Here is a 19,694-nt window from a genome sequence, read left to right as displayed (position 1 = left end):
TCACGGCCGCGGTTTTGCGATCATTTCTTCAACAAACTTTGACGAGGATATAAGCCGATACAGCCGCCGACCAAGCGTCGGCTAATGGCGGCTGAGAGTGTATCGGCTGCGGCTACCGGCTGAGCCTAAAATCGGCTGGCGTGGTCGGCGCGGCCGGCCGGCGCACAGTTCTATGTGGATTTGTTCGCTTTTGGTAAGCTCTGCTCGCCTCAATTTTTTTTTCTAAATTTAGTATTTTTTAAATTTTTAAAGTTTTCAAGTTTTTCAAATTTTTAAAATTTTTCAAATTAAAGTCGGAGCATTATAATTTGATCGATTCTACTCATTTAATTCATTTTTAAATAATTGTAGTTTTCGAAGAAATCATTTCGAAAACATTACAGTATAAAAGCTTAGACACGTGCATTTGAACGGATTACCCGCAGGTATACCGCGAGTAAACAGCTTTTATACTGTAATGTTTTCGAAATGATTTCTTCGAAAACTACAATTATTCAAAAATGAATAGAATCGATCAAATTATAATGCTTCGACTTTATTTAAATTTTTCAAATCTTTTAAATTTTTTAAATTTTTCAATCTACTAATTCTTTCAAAAGAACTGATATCAGTCAAAAACACTCAAAAGAGTAAAAGTGACGCAAGTCCCTGTGCATACTTCCAAAACAACTGATATCGCTGGAGGTGACGCATTCTGAGCTTGTACGCAAAAACTGTAACAGCAAAAATTTGACCAAAGAAATTCTAGAAACAAAATTTTACCAAAAAAATATTGCGCCACAAGTGGCAGATGTTGAGGAAAGAACTTTTAATAAATTTTTTAAAATAGACAAGAATACGTCCTAATACGTCCGAATCACTGATTTAAAGTAGGCTACACTAGACTGACAGCTGTTAAACTTATCAGCGCTGACAGGAATTGAACTAATATTTTCCAACCACATAATGGATCGATAACCATTTCACATTCGATTGTGGTTGTCTTTTGTAACAGAAGAAGATAAGTGAAATCTGCGTTTCGAGGTTTTTAATCCATGAGAACAAAACTTCATCTCTTACTGAGCTAAATCTGATGTTCACAATATAAAGAGTCGAAGCGTTCGTCTCAGGACATCAGACAAAAAAACTATTCTACCGTAGAATTTTCGTCGGATTTCTTTTCGATTTTGGCTTTAATTTGCACAAAATAACAAACATTAGCGTCGATTTCTTGACAGCTTTTCATTAAAAAACCTCGAGGCTTCTTAACTTTAAACGGCAGTATTTTTTCCGTACTAATGGCCTGCGTTGACTTTCACAGTACTATTGTTCGAAAAGGAAATTAATTAAATCAAACACCAGGTAAAACGAATAATTGATCGCAATGTCGGTTGTGTGCGGATTCACACTAATAACTTATCTTCCCACTAATAATGCATTCACTCATTCGCGATTGTTTAAATTTAGAATAGAATTGTTTACTTAATCGAGTTAATGCTGCACTTGAAAATCAATTTCATCTCAAACTATCCAAGTTTAAGGAAAAAACTGTAAAACCAATCTGAAAAGAAAATGTGCGAAGCACTTGACGGGCCACGGATTTCCTTCAGTCAATTAACATTAATTCCATCCAAATGTTATTTTGACGAGTGTGAAAGTTGCAAAGGTATGGAATTTGACACTTGACAAAATAAAAGTTTTGAAGTAAATCAAAGCACGTCAAGCATAAGGGCTTAGAGTGACAGCTGCCAAATATAGTGCTATTTTGTATTTAGTGTTTTGACAGTGTCAAAATTTTCTTGATATACTGTCCAGGTTCATTATTCTATTTAGAGTACCACTCATGCTTGAAGTGCGTTGAGTAAATGTATGTTACGTTTCATGGATGGCAGTATTACAAAAAATGCAATTTTATTACTTTTATAGTCTAACAAATCGAAAATAATTCAACAATTAGTAAAAGTTTCGAAACTATGGTGTACATAATATAATAATTAAAGTTCCGAAAGGGACTAGACGATCTAAATTAAAAACAAAACAAAATTTGAATTCTATGATGTCGAATTTGAAATTTATGATATAACCGCATTCTAAATTGTTCGTTTTTTATACAAATCTATGGGTGGTCTGAATGTTGAAAAATGAACGAAACATACGATTCTACCTAAACTATTGTGTTTTAATTTATAATTACGAAATTATTGCTGCGACATAATTAGAATTAAATAAACGTAACAATAGCATTGGACTAAACGCTTTCAATTCTCGTCAACAATCTGCAGGAATTCTTAATGAACGCAAAACTTTACTGGCCTATAACAAAAAGTATAATTTCAATGAAAGATGATGACCGATTTATTTCCATAAGGGGACAATTTATAATAATTTAAAATTAAATAATTTACAAAACAAAAGGGTTAGGTAACGTGAAGAAATTAAAGGAAAATTAAATTAAAATGATGGATACTGAGGATTTTGAGTGTAAACGAATATAAACTGACGTAAATGTCATTTCAACTGTTTCAATTACATACATTTACAGTGATTATTCGGTGTAATTAGGGATTGCAAACCGGTTTAAACCAAACCGGTTAACCGGGCAATTTTAGCCAAATCGAAACCGCGGTTTTTAGGCATAAAAACCGGGGTTTTCGGTTTTTAAAAGGAGCGACCAAAATTTATTTAAAAAGTACTGTGGCAAGCTTGTATTTTCTGCCTATGTCATATTATTGGAGTTATCCTTGTTTCCTAATTATGACATGAGCAATGTGTGATATGAGATGCAAAACATTGGTCTCGGAATTTTGACATTTTAATGATTTCAAAACAAACATAAAAAACTTCAAAAAATCGAAGCCGGCGTTGTGGTCCTTGCACAAAAACTCCTCATGACAAGATTAAGTGATACGAAAATTGGTTTATCTTCGAGGAGGAGGGTTGTATCCTGCGCCGAAGTCAAGAGATGCAATCCTCCGAAATTATAAACCAGTTTTTCTGCAGAAACTTAAGATATTTTATGTGTCGATGCAAAGATAAACCCAAATTCCCTCTCCAAACAGATGTTAAACAAATTCATTTCATTTCAATATGAAATACCGCGTCATAAACGCGGAAAAAGTATTAAAACTGTGAAATTTAGAGATTTTTAGCCCCGTACGAAGTACTGGGGGCTTATAAGATTAATATGCCGTTTGTAACACGTCGAATTGGAAGCAGACAGTAAGGGCAAAGCATTTGGTTATGTTCATAGATAACGAATCCGCAATAAAACAAGGCATCAGAACAGTCGGAGCGTTTGCTGCGACTTAGCCCCGTAATCCTATTTCGTCCGTAACCATAATACGTCCGTAGCCGTAATTCGCCCGGAACCCTAATACGTCTACAACCCTCTAATTCGTCTGTTACCAAAATGCAAGTCAAGTTGGGCATGGTCAAATTTACTGAAAGTGTTCATTTTTAAAATTGCGCATAGCGCAATTACGAAAGCCCGTACGAAGTACCTCTGAAATAAAACCAACAACTTATGACATTATTTTAGAAACCCAAAATTTTTTGCCAACGTTCCATTGGGTATTCAACTACCTCTCAAATGAAACAAAAACTAGCAAAATCGGATGAGATTGATTCGATTTATGTGCAAAAAATACTAAGGCCCGAGTAGTGGCCTTAGTCCAAGGGCCCAAATTTGAAACTTTTTTGCCATCATTTTATCCGACATTCAATTATCTCTCAAATGAAACAAAAACTAGCAAAATCGGATGAGATTTCCTCGATTTATGTGCAAAAAACACTTAGGGCCGAGTAGCGGCCTTAGTCCAAGGGCCCAAATTTCAAACTTTTTTCGCCACGTTCTTTTCGGTATACAATTACCTTCCATAAACAAGGCATCAGAACAGTCGGAGCGTTTGCTGCGACTTAGCCCCGTACAACCCGTAATCCTATTTCGTCCGCAACCATAATACGTCCGTAGCCCTAATAAGCCCGTAACCCTAATACGTCTACAACCCTCTAATGCGTCTGTTACCAAAATGCAAGTCAAGTTGGGCATTGTCAAATTTACTCAAACTGTTCATTTTTAAAATTGCGCATAGCGCAATTACGAAAGCCCGTACGAAGTACCTTTCAAATAAAACCAACAATTTAGGACATTATTTTAGAAACCCAAAATTTTTTGCCAACTTTCCATTGGGTATTCAATTACCTCTCAAATGAAACAAAAACTAGCAAAATCGGTTGAGATTTACTCGATTTATGTGCAAAAAGCACTTAGGGCCGAGTAGCGGCCTTAGTCCAAGGGCCCAAATTTGAAACTTTTTTCGCCATCATTCTATTCGGCATTCAATTATCTCTCAAATGAAACAAAAACTAGCAAAATCGGATGACATTTACTCGATTTATGTGCAAAAAACACTTAGGGCCGAGTAGCGGCCCTAGTCCAAGGGCCCTAATTTAAAATTTTTTTCGTCACGTTCTTTTCGGTATTCAATTACCTTCCATAAAAAACTAAAACTAGCAAAATCGGATGAGATTTACTCGATTTAAGTGCAAAAAACACTTAGGGCCGAGGAACGACCTTTGAGCCCTCCCAACAAGCCCACGTGGCATCTTACCCAAAAACAATGTTCAGCGACTTTGTTCTACTCGTCAATACCTTTCATTTGATATATCACAAGCAGCTATTGCGTGCGTATTTCGGTAGATATCGTCGAAAGACTGAAAAACACCTATAGGGCCCTAGCTCTGGAGGGGCCGACCCTACCATGCCCATTTTCGAACTTGACCTTACTTTTGTCGAACCAATCGGGGAAAAAAAAGAATTTTGAAAAAAGGTTGTGATTTACTCTAGCTAGAGGGGTCACGGACGGACGGACGGACGGACATTTTTTTTATTGCGGATTCGTCATCTATGAACATAACCAAATGCTATGCCCTTACTGTCTGCTTCCAATTCGACGTGTTACAAACGGCATATTAATCTTATAAGCCCCCAGTACTTCGTACGGGGCTAAAAACTAAATCTAGTAAAATCGGATGAGATTTTCTCGATTTATGTACAAAAAACACTTAGGGCCGAGTAACGACATTTGAGCCCTCCCAACAAGCCCACGTTGCATCTTACCCCAAAACAATGTTCAGCAACTTTGTTCTGCTCGTCAATACCTTTCATTTGATACATCACAAGCAGCTATTGCGTGCGTATTTCGGTAGATATCGTCGAAAGACTGAAAAACACCTATAGGGCCCTAGCTCTGGAAGGGTCGACCCTACCATGCCCATTTTCGAACCTGACCTTACTTTTGTCGATACCAATCGGGAAAAAAAAGAATTTTCAAAAAAGGTTGTGATTTACTCAAGCTAGAGGGGTCACAGACGGACGGACGGACGGACATTTTTTTTATTCCGGATTCGTCATCTATTAACATAACCAAATGCTTTGCCCTTATTGTCTGCTTCCAATTCGACGTGTTACAAACGGCATATTAATCTTATAAGCGCCCCAGTACTTCGTACGGGGCTAAAAAATGTCCGTCCGTCCGTCCGTCCGTGACCCCTCTAGCTTGAGCAAATCACAACCTTTTTTCAAAATTCTTTTTTTCCCCGATTGGTATCGACAAAAGTAAGGTCAAGTTCGAAAATGGGCATGGTAGGGTCGGCCCTTCCGGAGCTAGGGCCCTATAGGTGTTTCTCAGTCTTTCGACGATATCTACCGAAATACGCACGCAATAGCTGCTTGTGATATATCAAATGAAAGGTATTGACGAGTAGAACAAAGTTGCTGAACATTGTTTTTGGGTAAGATGCAACGCGGGCTTGTTGGGAGGGCTCAAAGGTCGTTACTCGGCCCTAAGTGTTTTTTGCACATAAATCGAGTAAATCTCATCCGATTTTGCTAGATTTAGTTTTTTATGGAAGGTAATTGAATACCGTAAAGAACGTGGCGAAAAAAGTTTCAAATTTGGGCCCTTGGACTAAGGCCGCTACTCGGTCCTAAGTGTTTTTTGCACATAAAGCGAGTAAATCTCATCCGATTTTGCTAGTTTTTGTTTCATTTGAGATAATTGAATACCCAATAGAAAGTTGGCAAAAAATTTTGGGTTTCTAAAACAATGTCGTAAATTGTTGGTTTTATTTGAGAGGTACTTCGTACGGGCTTTCGTAATTGCGCTATGCGCAATTTTAAAAATGAACACTTTCAGTAAATTTTACCATGCCCAACTTGACTTGCATTTTGGTAACAGACGCATTAGAGGGTTGTAGATGTTGAAATATTGTAATATCTAACTGGTCGTATGGCCAACGTAGTTAAGACCATATTGTTTGATGTATTTAAGAGAACAAAATAAACGTCACTGTCATACCAAGCATTTAACTAAAAGGCTGATCGATGAAAGTGTTTTTTCGTATATTGCCAACACCACCACAGCACAGGAAGCTTGGAAGAAGCTAGAATCCGCATTCGAGGACAGTGGTTTATGTCGAAAAGTGGGATTATTGAAGGAATTGGTTACAATGACCTTGGAAAAAAGTGAATCCGTTGAAGCTTACGTCAACACAATGGTTACCACGTCGCTCAAAGTCATCAAGGATTTGTGGTCTTGCATTGATAACACACCTGATGAAGCTAAACCGAAGGAAATTGAACGGGATTTGAAGGCATGGTCGGAGCTAAATTTGCTGATCGATGAAAGTGTTTTTTCGTATATTGCCAACACCACCACAGCACAGGAAGCTTGGAAGAAGCTAGAATCCGCATTCGAGGACAGTGGTTTATGTCGAAAAGTGGGATTATTGAAGGAATTGGTTACAATGACCTTGGAAAAAAGTGAATCCGTTGAAGCTTACGTCAACACAATGGTTACCACGTCGCTCAAAGTCATCAAGGCAGGATTAATAATCGATGATGTATTGCTAGCATCCCTAATGTTGGCTGGTTTGCCTGATGAGTTTACGTCTATGGTCATGGCAATTGAGAACTCCACCGTAAACTTGACATCCGATGCAGTAAAAACATTTTTATTGCAAGAAACCCGTCTTCGCTCTCGAACAATAAGTAGCGGTGCTTTTAGCGTACAGCCGCGTCATACCAATTTCCATTTTCGCTGTCACAAGTGTGGTTTGCCGGGTCACAAGGCGAAGAATTGTATCAAGAACGAATCGAGTTCCGAAATGAAACATAATCCGGACGATTGGAAGCAGCATGCGAATGAAGGGAAGCATAATGCGCATCAAGGGAAGCATCATCATAATGCGAATTATTATACGTCGCATCGGCCTAGTGCAACGGGCTTCTGAATTGGGTAGTGAACTGGTTGTCTTATATGTCTTATCGAATGGATAGAAATGCAGTGAATTAGTTGCATCGAATGGAATGAAATGCAGTGAATTAGTTGCATTGACTGGAACAAAATGCAGTGAATTGGTTGCATTGAATTAAAGCGCAGTGAGTTAGTTGTGTACCAGGGATTAGTTATCCGATTATTTTTTGTTATTTTTTACGTGATTTTTATTTGTCTATTCTGGACAGTAAACTAAATTTTTAGTTCAAGAAGGAAGGTTCTTCCAGAATTTGTTTTTTCGAAATTTTTGATTTTTAAAGAACTTTTTTTTGTGACGTCATTATTTTGATCATTGACCAGATTACATATTAAGTGGGTGTGTTGAAATATTGTAATATCTAACTGGTCGTATGGCCAACGTAGTTAAGACCATATTGTTTGATGTATTTAAGAGAACAAAATAAACGTCACTGTCATACCAAGCATTTAACTAAAAGGCTGTTTTTTCTTGTGTACTCTGCTGATCCAAATGGTTTTACAACAGTAGACGTATTAGGGTTGCGGGCGTATTACGGCTACGGACGTAATATGGTTACGGACGAAATAGGATTACGGGTCGTACGGGGCTAAGTCGCAGCAAACGCTCCGACTGTTCTGATGCCTTGTTTTTTTTGATCTTAGGGTTGAAAAAACCGCGGTTAACCGGCGGTTTTCAGTGGAAAAAAACCGAAACCGCGGTTTTTGAATTCGAGTTCGGTTTGCAATACCTAGGTGTAATCAAGCTTGTCGGAATTCATTCGGAAAAAGAACAATAGATGCAGAGGCGCTTCTAGCATACCGCGCGCCCTGGACCACTACAATCTAGCGCCTCGTTTTTGATTGTTTTTATTTTGTAAATATATTTATAGGTCAAAATTTATTTGTAAGATTAGAGTAAAAAAATTGAGACATGCGTCTTCGACTTCAAGCAAGCCTTTACCAAACACTACCCTTGATCATATCTGATTCAGTCTTCCAGGATTGAACAAATACCCCGAGAAAATTTTTCTTTCTTTAGGAGACATCAATGCTTAGCTAAAATTACAGCCATTTGTGTGTCACGTACTTAATTTTTGTTAATATCTTTTCATCAGAATCTGATTTAAAAAATGTACGACCGCAATATGTGTTACGAATGTGTAAGCTTTAAATAAAACTTAGTTTTCGTTGTATTCGTTTAACCACTGGTCAATGACCAACTCTAAGAAAAGTGAGCAGAAAAATTTAACGAAATTTCCATAAACTGCTCAGTTTCCTCAGAGCTGTTCAAACTGCTACAGCCAAATCTATTCTCTGTTGAAAGCTAACAAACTCGTGGTCGTTATTGCGGTCGTCATTGGTCTACATTTTTGAAAAAGGATTCTGGTGGAAAGGTACAATCAAAAGTAAATGGAAATCCAGTGTCCAAATGTATGTTTCGTGTCCTGCAGCAGGACATGTAGGACATTTTTTTGAGATACATGAAAAAAGCAGGATTCCAATTAAGGTTCAAAAACTGCCAGTCCCTTAATCCATTCACATTATTCTGCGGTTAAGCTCGAAAATAAAAAAAATCCGTTACAGTCGGAGAAATATAGATTTCGGGATTTTTAGAGATACCATCGTTTCTGTAATTCTCTCAATTGCCATTTGAAATTACATGCGAAATGAGAGAATACAGAAAAACGATGAAAACGATGATGCCTCTTAAAATCCCGAAGTCTATGTTTCTCCGACTGTAAATTGAACCAGAGACGAGGAGAAAAGTACATTCCGTTTTGGCGGATTTGCACTTTGATTCCTATTATTTCCTATAATTCCTAATAATTTCTAAGAATTCCACGATATTTTCTGTTACTATCCAATTCATTGTATACTTTTTAGAAACAATTTTCTAAAATTTTTCTTTCCTTTTCTTTATTCCGATAATTTTCTAAGATTTCCTCCAAATTTAAAGAAAACGAACAAAAACCGTCGAAATTACTGCAGTGTCGTAGCTGCCGAAGTATCCGGTAAATAATAAGAATTGAAGTAAATACTAGAAATTGAAGGAGTTACAAGAATTGACTGGTAATACGAGAAATTGAAAGTAAATGAAAGGATCAATCAGTGAGTGAACTGTATTTTACAAACCGAATAGCTAGGACCGGAAACCTGCAGCGAGTGAGAAGATCAAGTTTTTTTTTTTCATTCGCTTAGTTCTTTCGTTTGTCATACTTATCCGTATTTCCTTTCATTTACGTCAAATTTCTCGTATTTCCAGTCAATTCCTTGTAACTTTTCAACTTCTAGTATTTCCTTCAATTCCTCGTTTAGAGATATGATCTAAATCAATAAAGTAAACTATCAATTTCTACACTGACGGGATGACGATAAAGACTTGAGCGGTCTGCGTAATTTCCTCATACTGTATTCGAAAGATGTCAGTGTTATGATAGGAAGGCCGCGCAGCGGACTTTTTTTTCCTTTGAGGCAACATCCCATGAATTTTCATGCAAAGTATGAAATTTTTGTTCGCATATTCCAGCGCCCCATTTTACCAGCGCCCTGGACCATGGTCCAATTGGTCTCTATGAAGAAGCGCCACTGAATAGATGTCGCTACGGTCTCTATTGTTCTTTTTCCGAAGGATATCCGATTTTTAAATTGGAAGAATTCGGTTAATTGAGCCAATGAGCTTGTTTCATAGAATAAGCCCCGAAAATTTAATTTTGGAGGAACGGGCGAGTGAAACATTTACCATTTTGTTATGAAAACCTCGAGTACTAAAGCATGCGTGAAGGGAATATTGGTGTGAGAAAAAAAATAATGATTTGACGCAAAAGAATGGCATGAAAGTCGAGAAATTTAGCATTAAAAGTTTTACCTATTACAAGCCGAGATTGACTGTTACTTACTTGATATTGTTCCTCTGTATCGATCAGCCCTCGAACAGCAACAATTTGATATTGTGGTGCACGCATAGCAGCTGGTCCTCGGCGTATCAGTCTGAGGGAATCTTGTGATGAGCCCAGCGCCGCTACTTGTCTCGGACCGTGACTTGGATCAAGAATAAGCAATGTTAGCTCGTGATTTGTACGCTGTTCAATTCCGATGATGGTTCTCGAGTGACCTTCGCACAAAAATGAGAATTTTGTTTTTTTAGGATTAATTTCTTCGGTATGCTGAACCGTCATCATACCTTGATGTTGTAAGTATAGTGGCGGTGTGTGGTTTTTGGACTCGGAGAAATATTTTAACACCCAATTGAATAATGACGTGTGCCGTCCGTCAGGCGATGTGGGTCGGTGAAAATCGATGAGCTGACAATGGATTCGCAGCCATGACAGTACGGTAACCACCTTTTTTGGTGAAGATCAGCTTTATATTTGTTTTGTATTTTGTTCATAAACAAGTCATCAAACCTCCGTAGCACCGATCCATTTTCTTGTATTGTGTAACTTGCACCCCAACTGCTCGGAACCTTGCACATCGAATCCTCTTGTCCAAGCTGCTTCAACCATTTTTTGTAAACGTGATATGCTCGGCATTGCCGTCCGAGATGGACCATGTGTTCCCCACGCTGAATATATAGCCTCGTTGTATGTTGTATTTTGTAGCAACGAGGACAATAGCATCTGTAGATTTCTAAGGAATTCCATTTTGTCAAATTGAAACGTAAAATAAAAGTCATGAGCGAAGCTTGCGCATACCTGTAACCACAACCCCATCCCTTATCTCCATATGAACTCCCATAGTGATCTACACTTGAGCACAGCAATGACTTTATAACTCCAGGAGCAGAAGAAGACAACGACAACACACGAGGTGCTACTGATTTTGTGCATGACGTGCCATCGTCAATGCCATGCGATTCGGCTGCTCGTAAACCAACTTGTCGTTCATAATAATCGGCAACACTCATTTCTCCTGCGTACACTGCCCGTTGCATTTGACTGGAGGACTGTTCGCGAAAATTACCTTGATCGTCCATGCCATATTGAGCTCGCAGCATTTCAAATTCTCGCTGTTCGCGTAACTTCTGAGCTTCTTTTTCCAGATCCGGTTCCGTCTTCTTTTTAACGGGACTTTTGGCAAAGTGCTTCTCAATATGTAATTCCATTTCGTCGGTCTTCATGTTATCTAGGGACATACAACACACGGGACACATGCTCCTTACAGAACCATTTGTGGTTGGCTTATCGATACGAGCAGGACTCAAAATATCTCTGAAAATCAGATTTTTTATGAAAATTTCACATTGGTCAACAAAGTGTTCCAGTTCCAATTCAACACAAACACACACAGACCTCCTTGGGGTGACTGCTGTCAAAACCTAGAATGAAGCAAACATAATGACGATTCGCACTACCACCCACAGTTGTACGATCATTTTGTTCTGGATTTATGACAGTTGTCACCCTAGAGAGGTGTGTGTTAGTGTCCGAATTCGAACTGGAACACTTTATTAAAGTTTGTTGTACATACCTATGTTCAATGTTGACATGTAGCTCTAAGTCAGACGACGATTCGAAGGCACGGCCACAAATTGGACACGCGAGGGCGGTTAATGTGTCTGAATGATTTGAACTAATCACAACTGATGGACTCAATGGATCAAAATGGGATCGGTTAATGTGTTCCTCTAAAATACTAGCACTCTCGGAAGTGTATGGACATATGGGACACTGCATCGGACTTTGCATACTTGTCGCTGGAGCATTGCTCTTTAAATTTAAACCCAACTGTGACCGTAGTGGCGAGCCTTGACTACCATTCGATGTAGCAAACCCGTTGGAGAATTCCTTATTCCCGCTACTCATATCACAGACTTTTTGGTCGCCATTTTTCGATTTAGCATTTGAACTACTTGAACCACTACTACTTGAACACGAGTCGCAATGACTCAAATGACTTTTGGAATGACCAGACGTTGTGGCTGATGAGCTTTTCAAACCGTTTTGGTAATGATCATTCACTGTTTTCGCGTTGCGACCGTTTGTTTGATTGTGATTCAAATTTGAGTGAGCGATTCCGTTCATCTTTTCGATTCCTGGCACTTCAGTTATACTGGGCGACAGTCCACGACATTCGGACATTGAGTCACCCGAATCACCATCCACACTGAAATAAGAACTTGAATACTTTTCGTTGACCGAAGAAGAAGGAGTAGAAGTTAAAGTGTGCACATACCTCGGACTTTGATCGTCTATGAAGCTCATCAGTTCATTCTCCGGCGTTAGGTAGTCCAGATGGGCCTGATTAACGTGCAGCAAAAGTTCTGCGCCATCAACTCCACCCATACCGCAAAACGGACAGAAAGCACTTCCTTCAACGTGATATTGTCTTGTGTGCTCTCGCATAGAATCGTCGGTTAGTCCAGACACACCGCATATTTCACATGAGTGTTCTATGGATGGTGACAGATCAATGTGGGGATGATTTTCTGCCATTTACACCTTTTGATGAAGGAAAAAGAAATCAAAATTTAGTCCAATGTTGTAGGCCAGTAATTTTTTTGTTTACAACGTTTTTACTTCCCGATATTAATTTTTTATTCCCGGCTGTAGTAGACAGATATAGGGATGAAAAGAAATTTACACAGAATCATGAGGCAATTTTAAAGAATTTTTGCCAAGAAAGAGAGTTTTGTTATGAGAGTTATCCTACAATTAATTCTGTAAAAACAAACACACTTTGCGTAATTGGTCATTGGTACACAGACAATTTATTCATCACTGGAAAGTGGAAAGTACAATGGCAACAATTTGTGATAGATTTCAATATCAACATCTAGAAACAGACAAAATATGATTCGTCTAACGTTCTGTTTGTATTCGTCATTGTCGAGCCACTCTCGAACGGCCTTCAAAGCAACATTGGCTGCCTCCTCATTCGGATACCCATAAATTCCTGTCGATATACACGGGAAGGCAATGGTTTCCATTTTGTTCTCTTTCAATAAATCCAATGATTTTTCGTAACAACTGTGCAAAACGTCAGGCTTTTCTCCTAATAAAAATGGTCATAAAAATGCAAGATGAAACTACAAAAGGGCAGGCGCTTTACCTATAGGTCCAACCGAGTGTATTATATATTTTGCTGGCAGTTTGTAACCGCCCGTTAATTTAGCGTTCCCAATTTCACATCCTTTCAAAGCTCTGCACTCTCCTTGGAGCAATAATCTACCTGTGATGCAAAGAATCGCTGATTTTCCGTATTTTTTTTGTAAAAACAACAAACAAACAAACCAGCCGCTGTATGAATGGCACCATCAACACCACCACCACCAGCTAAAGAACTATTAGCAGCATTAACAATTGCATCGATTTCAAGACTTGTTATGTCACCGACGAATACCGATATCTTTTTGTTTAACTCATCATCTGTAGCGAAATTACTACGGTCCTTGTCGAGACATACTCCCAGTTTTTTAGCCTCATAAGACCGGGCATATGAATTCCATTGCGGTAAGTCGTCGATGGTTTTGAAACTATCACCACATTTGTACTCTTTACGTCTATCCTCAAGTGGCATAGATAAGTATGTTAACTTGGCACTTTCCCACGCACTCATTTTTCGGCTAACAATCAAATTTATGCTGTTAGTTAAGCTATCACCGACGTAGTCAATTATGTATGATAAACTTTGCTTCTTACTTGTATTGGCTTAATATACGCAAAAATGTTTTATTTAGACTTTTAAACATCATCAGCCAGAACCGAAGTGTCTACCGATGTGTGACAGCACAACCATCGAAATCCCGCCGAAAACACATTAAACTTTCTCACGTAATAATTGGGCGGTTAATTCAAAATGCTATTTGATTTACAAAGAAAATTAAATTCATGGCTCTAGTCCAGATGTCCTTATTCATCGAAATAAATAATATCAAATTGAATTACCCTCGTTTCACACGGTCTAATTAAATTGCAGATTTGAAAGTTGTGTTTTTATCAGTTTCGTATCAGAAAATATACTTTTTTATGTATTTTTTAAGTCAGTGAATTGAAAGTCACACTTGAGTTACAAGAAGCGAAAAAAACGCTTGTGGTTGCACCGAACGAATGTGAATTATCTGCAGCATTAATTAATTTATGTTATTCCTAAACTTGAAACACTCCCGAACAACATTCCCGCATTCGTCAAATTGACTTTTATTGGGTTAAAAAAAAAACAAATAAAACTGACAATACGATCATACGAATGACTTTCTGTTGGCCTACATTCCAACGTGTGTACTGACCTCCAAAATTAGATGTCCGCGATATCCTTTACTGACATAAACGAACTTTTTATGTATAACCAGCCCTGTCTCTATTCCACAACAAGATCATTAAAACTAAGAGATTTCAATCAACTTACATTTCTTGCAAAAAATGTAATTGACCTCTTTCATATTCACATTGAATCAATAAATCTCATCACGCGTTTTGTTTTCATGCAAACTTTACCATTTCCTTATTACATATTGCTGTAATCGAGTCCTCACTAATACACATCCACACACACTCTCATATTGGTGTTATGATAAAACGAAGATCCGTAATAAAAATGGAAAAATGTAGGAAGTAAAAAAGAAGGATAAAACGAACTTTTAAAGAACACAGATTATTTTTTACCTCTTTTAATAATTTGTTTCACCAAATTTATCACATGAACTTCGAAGAATTCTGAGCTGCAAAAACCTATCAATTTTGTATATGTATCACTGCTTTTAAGTTGTAAGAAAACAAAAATTTCTGTTGAGCCATTGTTGGGTGACAGCAAAATTATTATGAGATCTGCATTGGTGCAATAGTACGAAAGGATAAAACTCACACACAGAATGAAAAAGTTGAAAACGGAGGAAAAGTCGAAAACGGTCAAGGTGTTAGCGGGAGAATTTTAAAATTATTTTCGGCTACTCTTGTGTAGGACAAAAAATGTAGTAAATGTAGAAAGGAAGGATTTGAATAAATTTGATAAAATATAAAAAAAAGCGGTAACAATACTGATGAACATCATAAAATGAAATATGGTGGCGGCAGCTACAATCTAAAAGGGAGCATCGAGTCATTTTCTTTTCTTTTTTATTCCTTCGAAAATGTTTTTATGAATTTGAAAATTGTAACTTAGTCTTAATTTGATTCAGCTTCCAAAAATTCACAGAAGACGTATAAACGTATATTATTGGCACTTGATGATGACATTTCATTGATATTTTTCTCAGAGTGAAGTTATTTCACAAGAAAATAGAGTCTCAAGAGTGTACTAAAAAATTGTGGCGCCTCTACAGGCCAACGAACGTTTTCTGTAACAAGGTTCTGAAAGAACAGGTTAAGACACTTACGAAGGCGGGTGAAACACAAATCTTGACAATTTAGACATATACTTATATTGTTTGAAAAGTCAACTTGAAAGCAATTTTTAGCCCCGTACGAAGTACTGGGGGCTTATAAGATTAATATGCCGTTTGTAACACGTCGAATTGGAAGCAGACAGTAAGGGCAAAGCATTTGGTTATGTTCATAGATGACGAATCCGCAATAAAAACAAGGCATCAGAACAGTCGGAGCGTTTGCTGCGACTTAGCCCCGTACGACCTGTAATCCTATTTCGTCCGTAACCATAATACGAACGTAGCCGTAATACGCCCGGACCCCTAATACGTCTACAACCCTCTAATGCGTCTGTTACCAAAATGCAAGTCAAGTTGGGCATGCTCAAATTTACTGAAAGTGTTCATTTTTAAAATTGCGCATAGCACCCGTACGAAGTACCTCTCAAATAAAACCAACAATTTACGACATTATTTTAGAAACCCAAAATTTTTTGCCAACTTTCCATTGGGTATTCAATTCCCTCTCAAATAAAACAAAAATTAGCAAACTCGGATGATATTTACTCGATTTATGTGCAAAAAACACTTAGGGCCGAGTAGCGGCCTTAGACCAAGGGCCCAAATTTAAAACTTTTTTTCCACCATTCTATTCGTCATTCAATTATCTCTCAAATGAAACAAAAAGTAGCAAAATCGGTTGAGATTTTCTCAATTTATGTGCAAAAAACACTTAGGGCCGAGCAGCGGCCTTAGTCCAAGGACCCATATTTAAAACTTTTTTTGCTATAATTCTATTCGGCATTCCATTATCTCTCAAATGAAACAAAAACTAGCAAAATCGGATGAGATTTACTCGATTTATGTGCAAAAAACACTTAGGGCCGAGTAGCGGCCTTAGTCCAAGGGACCAAATTTGAAACTTTTTTCGCCATCATTCTATTCGGCATTCAATTATCTCTCAAATGAAACAAAAACTAGAAAAATCGGATGAGATTTACTCGATTTATGTGCAAAAAACACTTAGGGCCGAGTAGCGGCCTTAGTCCAAGAGAGCAAATTTGACACGTTTTTCGCCACGTTCTTTTCAGTATTCAATTACCTTCCATAAAAAGCTAAATATAGCAAAATCGGATGAGATTTACTCGATTTATGTTCAAACAAGGCATCAGAACAGTCGGAGCGTTTGCTGCGACTTAGCCCCGTACGACCCGTAATCCTATTTCGTCCGTAACCATAATACGTCCGTAGCCGTAATACGCCCGGAACCCTAATACGTCTACAACCCTCTAATGCGTCTGTTACCAAAATGCAAGTCAAGTTGGGCATGGTCAAATTTACTGAAAGTGTTCATTTTTAAAATTGCGCATAGCGCAATTACGAAAGCCCGTACGAAGTACCTCTCAAATAAAACCAACAATTTACGATATTATTTTAGAAACCCAAAATTGTTTGCCAACTTTCTATTGGGTATTCAATTATCTCTCAAATGAATCAAAAACTAGCAAAATCGGATGAGATTTACTCGATTTATGTGCAAAAAACACTTAGGGCCGAGTGGCGGCCTTAGTCCAAGGGCCCAAATTTGAAACTTTTTTGCCACGTTATTTTCGGTATTCAATTACCTTCCACAAAAAACTAAATCTAGCAAAAACGGATCAGATTTACTCGATTTATGTGCAAAAAACACTTAGAGCCGAGTAGCGGCCTTAGTCCAAGGGCCCAAATTTGAAACTTTTTTCGACACGTTCTTTTCGGTATTCAATTATCTCTCAAATGAAACAAAATCTAGCAAAATCGGATGAGATTTACTCGATTTATGTGCAAAAAACACTTAGGGCCGAGTAGCGGCCTTAGTCCAAGAGCCCAAATTTGAAACTTTTTTCGACACGTTCTTTTCGGTATTCAGTTACCTTCCATAAAAAACTAAATCTAACAAAACCGGATGAGATTTACTCGATTTATGTGCAAAAAACACTTAGGGCCGAGTAGCGGCCTTAGTCCAAGGGCCCAAATTTGAAACTTTTTTCGACACGTTCTTTTCGGTATTCAGTTACCTTCCATAAAAAACTAAATCTAGCAAAATCGGATGAGATTTACTCGATTTATGTGCAAAAAACACTTAGGGCCGAGTAACGACCTTTGAGCCCTCACAACAAGCTCGCGTTGCATCTTACCCAAAAACAATGTTCAGCAACTTTGTTCTACTCGTCAATACCTTTCATTTGATGTATCACAAGCAGCTATTGCGTGCGTATTTCGGTAGATATCGTCGAAAGACTGAAAAACACCTATAGGGCCCTAGCTCTGGAGGGGCTGACCCTACCATGCCCATTTTCGAACTTGACCTTACTTTTGTCGATACCAATCGGGGAAAAAAAGAATTTTGAAAAAAGGTTGTGATTTACTCTAGCTAGAGGGGTCACGGACGGACGGACGGACGGACATTTTTTAGCCCCGTACGAAGTACTGGGGGCTTATAAGATTAATATGCCGTTTGTAACACGTCGAATTGGAAGCAGACAGTAAGGGCAAAGCATTTGGTTATGTTCATAGACTACGAATCCGCAATAAAAAAAAATGTCCGTCCGTCCGTCCGTCCGGTTTGTTCAATATTGATCAAAGTAAACATCTTGACAAGATTTGACTTTCGCATTATGTACATCGACTTTCGCATTATATACATAGACTTTCGCATTATGTATTAACCGATTTCGATACATAACTTGCATTTTTAGCCCCGTACGAAGTACTGGGGGCTTATAAGATTAATATGCCGTTTGTAACACGTCGAATTGGAAGCAGACAGTAAGGGCAAAGCATTTGGTTATGTTCATAGATGACGAATCCGCAATAAAAACAAGGCATCAGAACAGTCGGAGCGTTTGCTGCGACTTAGCCCCGTACAACCCGTAATCCTATTTCGTCCGCAACCATAATTCGTCCGTAGCCCTAATAAGCCCGGAACTCTAATACGTCTACAACCCTCTGATGCGTCTGTTACCAAAATGCAAGTCAAGTTGGGCATTGTCAAATTTACTGAACTGTTCATTTTTAAAATTGCGCATAGCGCAATTACGAAAGCCCGTACGAAGTACCTTTCAAATAAAACCAACAATTTACGACATTATTTTAGAAACCCAAAATTTTTTGCCAACTTTCCATTGGGTATTCAATTACCTCTCAAATGAAACAAAAACTAGCAAAATCGGATGAAATTTACTCGATTTATGTGCAAAAAACACTTAGGGCCGAGTAGCGGCCTTAGTCCAAGGGCCCTAATTTGAAACTTTTTTCGTCACGTTCTTTTCGATATTCAATTACCTTCCATAAAAAACTAAATCTAGCAAAATCGGATGAGATTTACTCGATTTATGTGCAAAAAACACTTAGGGCCGAGTAACGACCTTTGAGCCCTCCCAACAAGCCCGCGTTGCATCTTACCCAAAAACAATGTTCTGCAACTTTGTTCTACTCGTCAATACCTTTCATTTGATATATCACAAGCAGCTATTGCGTGCGTATTTTGGTAGATATCGTCGAAAGACTGAAAAACACCTATAGGGCCCTAGCTCTGGAAGGGCCGACCCTACCATGCCCATTTTCGAACTTGACCTTACTTTTGTCGATACCAATCGGGGAAAAAAAGAATTTTGAAAAAAGGTTGTGATTTACTCAAGCTAGAGGGGTCACGGACGGACGGACGGACGGACGGACGGACGGACGGACATTTTTTTTATTGCGGATTCGTCATCTATGAACATATACAAATGCTTTGCCCTTACTGTCTGCTTCCAATTCGACGTGTTACAAACGGCATATTAATCTTATAAGCCCCCAGTACTTCGTACGGGGCTAAAAATGTCCGTCCGTCCGTCCGTCCGTGACCCCTCTAGCTTGAGCAAATCACAACCTTTTTTCAAAATTCTTTTTTTCCCCGATTGGTATCGACAAAAGTAAGGTCAAGTTCGAAAATGGGCATGGTAGGGTCGGCCCTTCCAGAGCTAGGGCCCTATAGGTGTTTTTCAGTCTTTCGACGATATCTACCGAAATACCCACGCAATAGCTGCTTGTGATATATCAAATGAAAGGTATTGATGAGTAGAACAAAGTTGCTGAAC

The 19,694-nt window shown here is 38.3% G+C and overlaps 2 protein-coding genes across 6 annotated transcripts; both read right to left on the bottom strand.

Moving 5' to 3' along the window:
• Positions 1-1,782: 1,782 nt before the first annotated feature.
• LOC119082229 (zinc finger-containing ubiquitin peptidase 1-like) lies at positions 1,783-15,056 on the bottom strand. 4 transcript variants are annotated; one of them, XM_037191682.1, is made up of 8 exons: positions 14,876-15,056; positions 12,447-12,712; positions 11,742-12,389; positions 10,967-11,482; positions 10,679-10,901; positions 10,456-10,615; positions 10,172-10,386; positions 1,783-2,292 (listed from the first exon to the last, which is right to left on the bottom strand). In XM_037191682.1, the coding sequence occupies exons 2-8, from the start codon at positions 12,704-12,706 to the stop codon at positions 2,248-2,250; spliced, it is 2,067 nt and encodes a 688-aa protein (XP_037047577.1). In that variant the 5' UTR covers positions 12,707-12,712; positions 14,876-15,056; the 3' UTR covers positions 1,783-2,247. The 4 variants fall into 4 exon arrangements, with proteins under 4 accessions (XP_037047577.1, XP_037047580.1, XP_037047579.1 ...); XM_037191685.1 differs by having other exon boundaries at positions 1,808-2,292; positions 11,742-12,377; positions 14,876-15,041; XM_037191684.1 differs by lacking the exon at positions 14,876-15,056 and adding an exon at positions 14,619-14,725 and having other exon boundaries at positions 1,808-2,292.
• On the bottom strand, positions 12,950-14,053 carry LOC119082232 (macro domain-containing protein CT2219-like). Of its 2 annotated transcripts, XM_037191689.1 has the most exons (4): positions 13,913-14,053; positions 13,505-13,836; positions 13,323-13,442; positions 12,950-13,265 (listed from the first exon to the last, which is right to left on the bottom strand). In XM_037191689.1, the coding sequence occupies exons 1-4, from the start codon at positions 13,963-13,965 to the stop codon at positions 12,982-12,984; spliced, it is 789 nt and encodes a 262-aa protein (XP_037047584.1). In that variant the 5' UTR covers positions 13,966-14,053; the 3' UTR covers positions 12,950-12,981. The 2 variants fall into 2 exon arrangements, with proteins under 2 accessions (XP_037047584.1, XP_037047585.1); XM_037191690.1 differs by having other exon boundaries at positions 13,505-14,020.
• Positions 15,057-19,694: the final 4,638 nt, after the last annotated feature.

This window comes from Bradysia coprophila, unplaced genomic scaffold (assembly GCF_014529535.1).
Source record: "Bradysia coprophila strain Holo2 unplaced genomic scaffold, BU_Bcop_v1 contig_400, whole genome shotgun sequence".
NCBI classification, from domain to species: domain Eukaryota; kingdom Metazoa; phylum Arthropoda; class Insecta; order Diptera; family Sciaridae; genus Bradysia; species Bradysia coprophila.
The sequence above is the reverse complement of the archived record's forward strand: the minus strand, read 5'-3'. Positions and strand labels throughout refer to the sequence as shown.

Coding starts and splice junctions, on each gene's coding strand:
- LOC119082229 (XM_037191682.1), bottom strand. CDS start 12,706: ATGGCAGAAAATCATCCCCACATTGATCTGTCACCATCCATAGAACAC. Junction 11,483..11,741: donor CATGTCAACATTGAACATAG/GTATGTACAACA, acceptor TCTGATTTTCAG/AGATATTTTGAGTCCTGCTC. Junction 10,616..10,678: donor AATGGATCGGTGCTACGGAG/GTTTGATGACTT, acceptor TCACCAAAAAAG/GTGGTTACCGTACTGTCATG.
- LOC119082232 (XM_037191689.1), bottom strand. CDS start 13,965: ATGATGTTTAAAAGTCTAAATAAAACATTTTTGCGTATATTAAGCCAA. Junction 13,837..13,912: donor CGTATATTAAGCCAATACAA/GTAAGAAGCAAA, acceptor TTTGATTGTTAG/CCGAAAAATGAGTGCGTGGG. Junction 13,266..13,322: donor ACACTCGGTTGGACCTATAG/GTAAAGCGCCTG, acceptor CATTTTTATTAG/GAGAAAAGCCTGACGTTTTG.